At 40.8% G+C, this 12,994-nt stretch overlaps 1 protein-coding gene across 1 annotated transcript in view; it reads right to left on the reverse strand.

Moving 5' to 3' along the window:
* Positions 1-12,994, reverse strand: part of LOC129089992 (short transient receptor potential channel 7-like) — a 48,460-nt gene that overhangs the window by 8,263 nt on the left and 27,203 nt on the right. Inside the window, exons 6-7 of the mRNA XM_054597447.1 lie at positions 12,505-12,738; positions 10,548-10,812 (exon numbers count right to left, since the gene is read on the reverse strand). Of these exons, the coding sequence (XP_054453422.1) occupies positions 10,548-10,812; positions 12,505-12,738 (499 nt within the window). The remainder of the gene's footprint in view (positions 1-10,547; positions 10,813-12,504; positions 12,739-12,994) is intronic.

Below are 12,994 nucleotides of genomic sequence, written 5' to 3' on the forward strand. Positions count from 1 at the left end.
GACTCACTATTTCAAAACCACAAAAGACTGAATCCTCATAGATTTAAAGGCTTTGCCAGTGTCTTACTTTGAGTTATCAGTTGGTGGCCACTGTTATATCTGATAAAACTACACCCACCAACCCTGTCTCCCTGAAATTCCTTCACTTAAATAACATTTTTGCCATTTATGTTGTGTAGATAAACTTAATCGCTGCCTGTATTATTTTCATAGGCAACACCTTTTTCGGTGGATGAGGTTCTACATTTATGTACGCATATACTGAGGCAACAGAACAGAACCTGTCTTTTCTGAGGGTTAGGACACGAGGCAACTTCCTAAGACATGAATTGCTCACATAAATAATAGGTAAATCAATTCTTGTATCAATAAGTGCAACAAGGCGCCAATTTACTAAACTGCTCCAACATAGGTGTTTTATACTACTAACAAGAAAAATAGTAACATGAATCTGAAAAAAACCCAGATGCAGAGGCATATGCATTACAGTGACATCGGGCACAGCAGGCATTAGTAAACAGAAACATATTCACAAGCATTAATAGTAATTGTTCTTTGTGTTTCTGTAACGGGTGGCATCAGACAGACCATTCCTGCAAGACGATCAGCGACCGAAGGATGATATCAACAAAACCATCCTCTCACTCACTATTCACATCACATACATCCACCAGCCTATCGTGCAATCAGGAGAGCTGAGGAAGGTAATTTTGGTCGCCTTGCCTTGAAAACCTGTTATTTTGAGACTTCCCTCTTTAAATAATGCCTCGTCACTTATCTGGAGCCTCTCTTACAAGATAAAAAATGCCTATCTGGAGCCTCTCTTACAAGATAAAAAATGCCTTCCTGTGGCTTTGAAAAATGAAACAGAACTAAAACGGCGACAATTATCTGGTCTCTCTAACGTTATATCCCAATTATCTTTTTAATCAAATAATTCTGTCTCCCAGCTCTCCTTCCTGCAGGTGAAATACTCACTCGATTTATAATTTTATGTTTCCCCCCGAAAAATGTGAGGGTAGATAATGATGAAGGGCTTTTTGTTCCAGGCAACATTAATGTGCCATTAAACCAGACACTGGCACAAACGCACACACACAATTAAAAGTACACACACCCACCACATAGTGGCTATTAAAACACACTGTTCATCTGTTTCGCCTGGGCAGACTGGTGGTTTAATATGAAGTTCTAAAACTGTGTATGACATTTTATGTGTTACTAAAAGTGAACCCCTCCTAACGGCAGCACACAAGTCACCGTGTGTATAACGATGTGTACATGACTACATAAAAATAAATACAAACGAAGATATCCGTGTTTGCAAATGAATCATTCAAGTAAATATGAGGTTAGAGGGTCTTCTTCCCTGCTGGGTAAAACTGTTGCACAAACAGCCGGCGAGTCATTTCTTTGCTTGATTTCTGCTTATTTGATTCACTGAAATCTGCGTAAGATGCCTCTCTGGGAGGAAGTGCAATTATGAAAAAGTCTAAAGTGTAACTTTGGAGATCAACAACATTGATCAAATTGAATTTGTCTGTTGCTAATGTCAGCTCAGACACTGGTCCTGCGTGTATTATGCAATGACCTGTGACTGAGATATATGAGCCGCTCCATGCTCTGGATAATGGGAGGTTTTTTTCAACATAAGAGAATGAGATTATTTGATTTGAAACTCCTGTGTGTTGGTCTTATTACATCATTGTACAGCAGACAGTGAATCAGCAGGGACAATGGGCGTCTGGAGACAGAGATGGACAGTGTGTTATTATCTGTAATTAAGAGTGACAGCTCACAATAGGCTGCACGCAGCATGACGGCTTCATACGCACTAAAAACACACACACACACACACACACACACACACACACACACACACACACACACACACACACACACACACACACACACACACACACACACACACACACACACACACACACACACACACACACCTGACAGTGAAGAACTTACTGTTACTACCTCTCTCTCTCTCTCTACCACACACATATATACACTCACGTTACCAGCATGGTGTGCGTCTGCGTGTGCGTGGGCCTAGTGAGTCACCTCGGCTCTGCAGGAACCGTCCAAACCAAATCACAGACAGACCCAAATCAACCTCTTCCCTCCAGAGACAGCCTCTCTGTCTCTCTTGCTCTACGCTTCAAGTTTGTCTTAGTTCCTCTCTCTCTCTCTCTCTCTCTCCCTATCATCTCTGCCTCACGTTAGTTTTCTTTATCTCTCTCACCCATTTTCTCATTATATTCCTATTGCCATTGCTTTTATATCTTTCTAAGCATCACCCTCCCTCTGACTCTCTTTCCGTCTTTCATCCCAACAGCTTTTAGTCATTTCTGCCACTCAATCTATTCGTATGATTTATACTTTTGTTTTTTCATCATATCATATTTTTCTCATCTTTGTTTAATCTGCAGCAACATTCTCTCATTGGACGAATGAACATGTAGACTTTGTGAACCGCTGCATCCAGCACTCTGTCCTTCTGCCCCACAGTCATTAGCAAGATATTACATTTCTCCTTCTCAACTTGCTTCTTTTTTTCCTCCACTCCCTCTCCTCTCCGGCAGACGGACAAGTAGTCCGTCAGACAGACAGACAGGCAACTATAGACGAAACAGCTTTAAATATTTATTTTAGTTTAACTTTCTATCTGTCGCACCAAAAGGAGCTGTCACCATGGCGACAGCAGGGGCTGGGCCTTGCCCACCTCAGGTTTTAATGAATGAATGCTGCTCCCGAGAGATATTTGCCTCCCTGCGTGTTTTGTTGATAGAAAGACAAAAAGAGAGAGTGGGAAAAATAACTGACTGATGAGAACAAAACTGATGTGTGTGTCTCATGAGTGTGTGCATATTTGTGTGACAAGCAGTGGGATACAAAATTAGGCAGATAGAGAGCATCGCAAGAGGATGCTGTTTTTGTGTGTGTCTTCAGGCAACTTGTAAGAGAGTTTTTATTATGCGGGGAGTACAACACCACAAGAAGAGCAATTAGAAAGTGTTTTGATACCGAATCAAACACAGCATCAACTTTTTTTTAATTTGCCTGCTCCCTCGCTGTCTGTTTTCTGTCTCTCTGTTAGTCTGTGGTGTCTTCCTCTTGTCAAGTCAATCATTTTTATAATAATATTATTCTGAAATTGATTTGATCTTTTTTTTTTAAAAGCAGCACAAACCATTGTGTTAAAATAGATTATGGCTACTATTATAAGTGATATCAGCCAGTCAAGCTCCTCTCTAGAACAGCCAATGTCGAAATTATAACTAGGCATGTTTCTCCACATACCGAAGCAGTGTGCAAAGTGCACCGAGGTGCAAGACAGCGTCCCTGCTTGGACCACACCCATCTTCAAACTTCATTTTAATCTCAAACTTCACTTGTGACAGCATCTTGCACAGTTGCAACGCACTCAAATGGTGAAAACAATACCAGCGTTGCTGTCGCAGCTGGTAATTAAGCATACTTTTGAAATTTGTCTATGGTAAATTTAGAAAGAAATATTCTGATCTTACATTTTTTGTTCTCATACTTATGACACTTGGAGTTTAAAATACTAATATTTTATTTTCATGTATTTTAGATGGTTTCTCGGCTGGTGAGAAGGCTGACTTTTTGTCTTGGACATCAGTCATTTAGCAAATTATCACGTACAGTATGTAGCCAACGTTTGTATATTTAAGATTCAGTTAGCTGGAAACCTTTAGCCAGGGACAGGGGTCTTCAACCAACTCATGGAGCTAACATTGGTTATAAGACAATGAGAAGCCTGTTTGAGGGACCCTTTGTTTCAAAAGCTATTATGAATAATCAGTGTCTTTATAGTTCATTAATTCTTCATGTGATGGCCTTATGATAATTATTGAAGAGTTTCCATGACCATATATGGGGTGATCTCCCTGATCTCAACTAAAGGAATGCATTTCAATCAAAGATTTAGTGTCAAATGATGGTCTCAGTGCTATGTCAGAGGGATTACGTATCACCAAGAGGGAAATTGAATATTTGACATCATTTGGCATAGTAATGGAAGGAATTTGTTGAAAATTTTAGAATTTTGACACAAACTTTAAAGCTACTGGTTCGAGCATTGACATTTAGGAGCCCATTTTGGTCACACTACATGGATGCATTATTTTTCTGTCTCTTCTCTGTCCGTCTCGCCCTAATTGTAATTGTGTCTCCTCTCCTCATTCTGACATTCGATGTGCTTGACTGGGAAAGATTGAACACGGTACCTGCCTCGCCTTCAGAGCTAATAAATTCTCTCTTTTGCTCACCCCGACTCTGTCTCAACTATCTGCCCCCCCCCCTACCCTCTCTCTCTGTCTTTCTCTATTTACAGCGCATTACATGTTTGTGTCCTTGGCTTTAAGACATGCCTCCTGTCTTACCAGAACTGAAAAAAGACAAAGAAGAAAAGAAAAAGAAGGTTCATGTTGCCATAAAACTCAAAAGCCTATATATAAATAGCAGTTATGTGAACAATACTGATGACTAACTAACTGCTGGGGATAAAAAACAACAGCTGACAAAATATGCACACTGAAGATACAATATGATTTTTTTATTATTTCATATCCAGCTTTTCAAATGGTTACTGATACAAATGTGTCCCATCTGAATCTCTGCTGAGCCTGTGTGGCTGAGCTTCTGTCTGTTGCTCAGTCTGCTTGACCTTCTCTCATCCTCTCTCCCTTGTTTTTCCTCTTTTGTCTATGCGTCCTGGCTGCTCTCCCACATTTTGCCTGAACAAACAGCCGAGCCAAAAACACCATCCTCTACATGTACATCTCTCCCTGCGGTTCTCTTTTCATCCCTCATTCACTCCATATCCCCTTTTCACCCCAATGGACTTAATCTTTATTTTTGTTACAGTGCTGTTAGCTGTCCCTATGATTGTGCTGCTTTCATTCAGTACTATTTCTGCTTTTTCATCAGAATAATCATTATTTAGATTCTTTTCCACGGTCCTTGATACCGCGTTGTGTCTTTTTCTTTTACTCTAAACAGCTTCCATCTATTTCAAAACACTTTGCCATTTCATTCGTCTCTCCTTTTCCCCCTTTACCTCCCCTGTCCTCTCCCTCTCTGTCGGTCTTTCTTTGCAGTGTTGTCATGCATGGTTGACTAGAACATAGAGACAGGTCCACTGCTCCACCACTGCTGTCCAAACCAGAGTCCTGATAAGCGTGTGTGTGAATTGATCTGTACATAAATGTTTGTATGCCCACCTAAGCGTCTGTTATAGCATATGCAAAAACAAACAGTGAGAGTGAAGTTCAATGTGTGAATGTGTTTGCCTTTCCCCGTCACTACTAAGTGTATTTGCACATTAATGTGTGGCCAACAAAAGGCATGTGTGTTTTCCTATTTTCAAGAGCGAGAGTCAGATAGCTGTCTGAGTCTTCGCACCCATGGGGATTGGGTACGTGTGGCTATTACCGCTCAGTCGTCATCAAGCCCTATCCAGCTGTGCATGTATTTATGTGTGTGAGTTTCAGCTTGTGTGGGTGAGTCTATGTGTGAGAGAGAGAGAGAATGAAATCCTCTGCCTCACTCATCCCTCCCTCCGTAGCACAGACCGAGTGGCCCCTCCTGGGGTATCATTACTACCTACACCTGGCTCCCTCCTCATCTTCCTGCATCAGAGCTATCAGACCAGCCCTTTCTTTTGCCCTCCAACAAACAAGCCCTGTCTGATAGCTAAAGTCACACAACACACACAGAGCTGAGCAGAAGCGCACACACCTACATCCACACAGGAATACGTTCTCTGCTTTGACGGAGAGAAAAGAGACGGACGAGACGCTGTTTCTTTTGTGAATTCTCAATTTGCACACAAGACTATTATTAACAGTCATAGCAAACAGGTTGCAGTCATACTTTGTAATTAAAATGAGTAATACGGGAAAATAAACATGATCAGACACAAGAGACACAAAAATGCATCACAATGCAGCGACTGCACATTCTTTAGGACACTTATAGACAAAATATTGGTGAAAAGGGATGATTAGATTTAACCAACAAAAAAATTCGACATTCAAAATATGAATTCAGCACTGTCTCTTTGCAAATTTTCATCTAGGCAGGTTGAGATTTAGAGCCAGACTGACCCCTGGTGGCAAGACTGCCAACAACAACAACAACAACAACAACAACAACAACAACAACAACAATAACAACAGATTTAATGGGGTTTCTGTAATGCTAACACCATCTCTATACAGCTCATGTTGCCAGAGTAGGCAACTGAAAAAGCAAGGACATTTTCTTGCCAAAAAATCCTACTCTGACGAGAAATGCAGGCAGAAGTTTTAGGATGAGAATAAATAGTTAAAATTTTTCATCATGGCTGTGTTTTTTTAAAATCAGCCTTTATGTTGATCTCTAAAGCCGAGAGGGAAGTGATAAGCGGACAATGTTCAGAGATGGAATGTACAATCATGATGGAAATGACCGTGTATTGGAGATGATAATGCCTTTTTATCTGCAGGGCGCGGGGTCTTTTCTGTACTTGTCTTTTGCTTTTTGAGAAGGAGTTGTACTGTATATGCACAGCACAGAGTTGCTGAACAAACAGCCGAGCCAAAAACACCATCCTCTACATGTACATCTCTCCCTGCGGTTCTCTTTTCATCCCTCATTCACTCCATATCCCCTTTTCACCCCAATGGACTTAATCTTTATTTTTGTTACAGTGCTGTTAGCTGTCCCTATGATTGTGCTGCGTTCATTCAGTACTATTTCTGCTTTTTCATCAGAATAATCATTATTTAGATTCTTTTCACGGTCCTTGATACCGCGTTGTGTCTTTTTCTTTTACTCTAAACAGCTTCCATCTATTTCAAAACACTTTGCCATTTCATTCGTCTCTCCTTTTCCCCCTTTACCTCCCCTGTCCTCTCCCTCTCTGTCGGTCTTTCTTTGCAGTGTTGTCATGCATGATTGACTAGAACATAGAGACAGGTCCACTGCTCCACCACTGCTGTCCAAACCAGAGTCCTGATAAGCGTGTGTGTGAATTGATCTGTACATAAATGTTTGTATGCCCACCTAAGCGTCTGTTATAGCATATGCAAAAACAAACAGTGAGAGTGAAGTTCAATGTGTGAATGTGTTGGCCTTTCCCCGTTTTTGCAGGGCGCGGGGTCTTTTCTGTACTTGTCCTTTGCTTTTTGAGAAGTCTTCTTTATGTCTGACTCCCGCGTTGTGACCAAAATCTTTCCGACTGTCCATTTGAACTCCATTAGTCTCCGCTTCTATCTGTCTATCTACCTTCCTGTCAAGGAACTCTGTCTCACGCCGCCGCTCTGTCTGTCGGCTCATCACGTTGCCTGGATCTTTGGCTCCATGTGGGCAGCCAAGCAGAACTCATAGCCTCTAAGACCTCTGTGCTGCGGCTCAGCAGAGGAGTTGTACTGTATATGCACAGCACAGAGTTGCAGGGCAAGTCGGCATGGGGAAGTAGAACACTCACATTATAAATACGATCACACACCTTTCATGATCAGTGATTCGATCTAAGTTGAATGATCAGCAAGTCATAAACTTGGAATTTGCTCCCGTGCTTCACATACCTCACAGATGATTATGATACGTGAGGATGATGGCAGTCAAACATCTGGTGCATTTAGATTAACAGCTGAGGCTGCACAAATATAACATTGAAGGGTATTTGGTGTTATTGCACCTGATATTTGACTCCATCTACTTTTATGTTGCGTATATGAGCTGTAGGTGTATGATGTACTACACTGTCTGGTTGCAATTTCTGAACTCTCTGACCCGATGATGCAATCCAAATGTGTGTAAATGTACAGTGTTTATACTAAGCCTAGTTACACACATACTAAAGAGAAATGCATCTGTATCAAGTGCACATACAAACACAAGCAGGTGCAGATGGACAGACAGGTGTATAACCAGATAAGAGGAACAGAAAGATGGATAGGCAAGCAGTCTGAGAGCGAAGTCTGAAAGGAAAACTGAATCACAATCAACTCAACAACAAAGCGGTGGCAATGCTCCAAGGTCAATCTGACTATCTTACAGAGTCTGGTTTTATTGTGGAGAGGCAACTTAGATCCAAGACAAATAACTGGACCAACAAATCTGAAAAGGAAGGTCTTCGTCCTCATGCAATCAAACTGTGGTGCATCAAACTACCGTGTAGTGTACTGGGAGTACTCCAAACCAGCAGCAGCAAACAAGCAAACAGCACAAGGTTTATGCTAAATAAGCAGACAGATGTTGACAGCTGGAAGCAGTTTGTCATGGTGCAAAATCCTGTTAATGAAACATTAACTGAGGGCAAGTATTCAAGTCACACTGTGTGTTCTTCACTGATATGAAAAACCTGTTAGGTAAATTATACAGAAGAGCATAAACACCACGCTCCACTAAATGTACAGATTGATTCTGAACCTGTCTATTGCTCCAACCGGGTAGGATGACTTAGCACCCAACTTACACAAAGGCAAAGCTATGTATTACTTCTTGAGTCCAAGCTTTCTTGCCAAATGGAAGAGTGAACCTTAAAATACCAGATGATAAACTGCAATTACATAGACTTTTCCTCTCTGAATAATAAAAAAAGAGAACAGTAAATGATAATGTAATAACAGAGCAACTTGTAATGCAATGCTCTATTGGATTGAGCAGAAGGGGGTGTAATGTCACCTGTTTAAATCTGCAGATGTCTTCCTCTGAGAAAATGAATAATGATAAGTTACAGCGAGAGACCTCAGAGAGAGTTTTCATTTTGAGATGAATGATGATAAACAGACTTGCTGGATAGCTTTCAACACATATTAGGTAATGACAGTGAAAGATCCACCATCACTCTGTCTGCAGCTGATGTGAAAGAATGAGCATGCAGACACGCTGATATGCTAAAATGAAGGAAGGTGGCAGATGCATTTATATTCAGATTGATGTGTTGGGAGACTTGTTGGAGGGGTTGATTGCTTTATAAGCAGGTTGATAAATAACTTGTGTGTAAAAATTCGACAGTTAAATTGATAGAATAATCTTTGAATTTCTTGTTGCTGATGTTAAAGTGAAAGAACAGATTCAAGGCAATGTATGGCTGGTTCTATGCACTGCAGCCTTTAAGTGCAAATTGACTCCTCGGTCAAATTGTGCAATTGGCCATTTGAAATGGATGGTCCCTGATTATGAAGTTAAATGAAGCACTTTAGCAGGTTAAGTGCACTTAGAGTAGTTGGGGTTGTTACCATCCACTTTTCGGTTGGATGAGTTTCAGTTATCAAACACAACAATAGTCTGTACCACTTGGTTTGTCTAACTCTAAGACTGCTGAAGCCAAAACAAGTACTTTGGATTCCGTCGCCCCCTTAATAGAGTAGCTGTGCTTGGAAGAGATTGCTTCCTAACCAGTAAGGAGAGGAAGATAATGTACACATGGAAAGTGGCTATTGTATAAAGATAGACTTGAACCAAATGCATAAATATTCTTGAAGGGTTCAATTCAATCCTGGATGAAGTCTGCATGTGAAAATATGCTGGATGATGCTGAGCTTTATAGGATGTGTTTTAGCTTTTCCCCCACACAGGACTGCTTTAAACGCTGTGAGCCCAAGCCTGAGACACACTGTTTTTACAGGGCTTAATGGTCGCCTTGGAAATTGTCAACGTTTATTTTTGTCATGTGGTACAATGAGCTCCATCATATTACTGTCAACCACTTTGGTGGTGTGTTAAATCCTGCTTCACAGATCAGAGTTGGTCGATAGAAATCACTGCCTGTAGCCTGGCTTGTTATTGGACGATGGGAAAGTTCTTGTGCCTAAATAGTTTGGACTCGAATCAAAAACTTTTGAGACACTGTCAACAAGCTCCTCTTGCTCTCTTTTTAACTCCCACATCCATATTGACCTAAAAACCAATAGGGCAAGATGTTTTGCCCCATCATTAACTGAATGTCATACTGATTTGTGTGAGTAGATTTTTTTTTCTACTGTACGGTAAATACGAAACAGTGTTGGGAAAATACTAATTTCCCTCCCATAACTTTGTTAAAGCTGTGAGATAAAACCACAATTCACCAGTGTTTAAAGATTTTAGTGAGTGCGTCTTCCCATTCATCATGTTCCTTATTTAACCAAATAGCCTGATTGTCTGAATTAAGCCTGAGGGAAGATTAAAGTTCGATCTGTCCACTGATAAAGGACTGTGGATTTGATGAACCCAGCAAACAGTCTTATCAAGGAGGACACGTGTGCATTTAAATTATCCTGGGGATTTTATTGTTCTGTGGCTTTGTCTCACATTTACATTGGAACCAAATCAGACACTTTTGAGAGACCTTTTTCTTTTTTGGAATCGATTCTGATAGAATACAATCATAGTAAGGCTTTCATGTAACTACACTGTGCTTGAAAGCATTTGCTGATGTTTGTATAAGTTAAAAAAGATGCAGACAGGAAAATGTAAATGCTTATGTCTAAACATAACCACCAAATCCTCACAGTCACTCTCTCTCATGCATTACTCACGTGGTGAAGGCAGGATTGTACTTGGCTCCCAGGTAGTACGAGTACAGGTTGAACATGCCGATCATGAAGGCCACGAACACCATGATGAAGATGACCATGAACTTGAAGATATCTTTGACCGTGCGCCCCAGTGAGATCTGCAACGGGCCGAAGCTCTCGTTTGCTGGCAGGATGTAGGCGATGCGTGAGAAGCTCAGCACCACGGCGATGGCGTACAGTCCTTCTGAGATGATCTGGGGGTCTGAGGGGCGCCACTTGTTCCTGGCTGGAGAAGAAAAAAGAAAAAGATGAGCGGCTGAGTAAGCTGTTCATGTTTCATCTGATTGAGCTACTTCAGAGTCAAACCGGAGATCTTTCTTTAATTGTCTGATTTCGAGGGGAACTGGTCTCCCAATTTGAACAAAAAAATAGGTCCCCATCTCAGAATTGACCAATTTTTATAATTTTCACACTGAGTAAAACCTGATGTATTAGGTATATATATGTAAAAAAAAGTATAGTTCCAAACTAATGTTGAAATGACATTTCTAATAATCGTCCACAGCTGCATTTGTGGATTTAGAATTTAAAACATTTTCTAATATCTATACTATCACAGTATTTTTTTTAACAGTGCATTAAATCCTATTGTGAAAACCCTGCTTTCCTCCTCTTGTCACCTGCACATAATTGGTTTGGAAGAGATGTTCTTAAGGAGTATAATCTTGGCAAAGGTACAGTAAGAAGATGGATTCAGTGATGATGGATGGGGATGAGGGAAGGGGGAGGGGGGAAGGCAAAGAGTATGAGACAGGTGGAAAGCAAAAAGAGAAGGGACAGTGTGTCCAAGGCGAAGTAAGGACAGAGAGAGAGGACAAGAAGGAGGGGCAGCAGAAGAGGCTCAGTCAGGCATGTAGAGGATAATTGAGCTGGATGGAAAAATGAGATTTAAAAGAGATGAGTTAAGGGAAGACCAAAAGACTATTTTGCCGTTAAACTGTGACTATCTTGGACAAGGAGTGAATATATCCAACACAGTGTGTTCACTTTTCAGTGCCGATATGGAAACGTATGGAGAACGGCTCATGATAAAACATGACACTCCAGTCATTTGCATTTTCATCTATTTGCTGTTATGTCATGACAGAGTCAGACCACCAGATGACAGCACTGATGAAGGTTCCCTTAGAAGCCTCTAAGAAGAGTACAGTCCAACAGCCTGCAGCCTGAAGCAGGTTTTATTATGTTGTAGAGGAGTTTTGGTTGTGGAAGTGATCTAAAAGTTATCCTGATCTGTTTTATTCTCTGAACTCTATCAAGTCGATATTTAGACCGAAGCGCAGGCAGGTGTATATTTCAAAGAAATAAAGACAGAATAAAGATGTAGTTATTAATATTTATCTGGGAAGGTTTTTGAAACCAAGGCCCCACTGTTCACTGTGTTCGCTTGTCTGCAGAGTTTGTCAATCAATATGTATGTATGAGAATATGTGCACAAATATTTGTTGAGGTAAGTATGCAACAATGACATTTTTATCTAAATGATAAATACACCCTCATCTTCTAGTATCCCAGCTCAGGTTTTTAGTTATTCATGACATTTTTACACAAATACTTATCTGATTTGCTTATCAGTGACTGATTGTGCAGAACAATGATTTAAGACCCTCATGAAGAGCTTTTACATTTTATCTTATTGTGAACAACTGGCCTTTCCCCAAAAATGTTTTTGGTAAATAAGAAGGGAGGCAGTTTGACATTTTGTGGAGCCGAACAAGAGATATCTTTTTTTCAGATTAAACATAAATAGAGATGTTAAGCTATCATTAATAATGGTTGTCACAATGGCAGAGAAAACAAGGAAACAAGCGCTACATACAGGAACGCAGACTCCGAACAAGCAAACTCTGGTAAACACCAGAGAAATCAGGAAACATCTTCGAAGCCTTTCATCATATTTTTTGGAGTAACTGCTTACCGTAAGTGAAGTACGCGACTTCTTCAGGCAGGGAGGCGCTGCTAATGTCTTCGTCTGGTACATGCAAGTCCACATACTGCTGGGCTTTGGTGGCCTTGAGGAACGCCATGAAGCGTGCCGTAAAGGAAGCCACAAATATGGACAACATGCCAAAGTCCAGAACATTCCACAGGTGCATGATGTACTCTCGGGGCCCGTCGCTCCAGATCTCCTTACATTCTGACCAAATCATACCTGAGGAAGGAGAAAATACAAATAAATGCATCCTGCAAAAAGTAAGTAAAATGAGGGAAATATTTCTTGAAATAAGCAAAATGATCTGCCAATAGAAAAGGAAAATTGGGGGAGAACTGCTATTGTCACCAGTCATTGAGGTCTCACTCATAATCTTCTGTCTCCCACAAGAAAGGCTATCCACTCTGCTACAGATTCTCTGTTCGAAATTGTGAGGAAGACGGGCTGAAAGGTCTGCACACTGAAGCGATAACTC

The sequence above is a fragment of the Anoplopoma fimbria genome, chromosome 4 (assembly GCF_027596085.1).
Source record: "Anoplopoma fimbria isolate UVic2021 breed Golden Eagle Sablefish chromosome 4, Afim_UVic_2022, whole genome shotgun sequence".
Taxonomy (NCBI): domain Eukaryota; kingdom Metazoa; phylum Chordata; class Actinopteri; order Perciformes; family Anoplopomatidae; genus Anoplopoma; species Anoplopoma fimbria.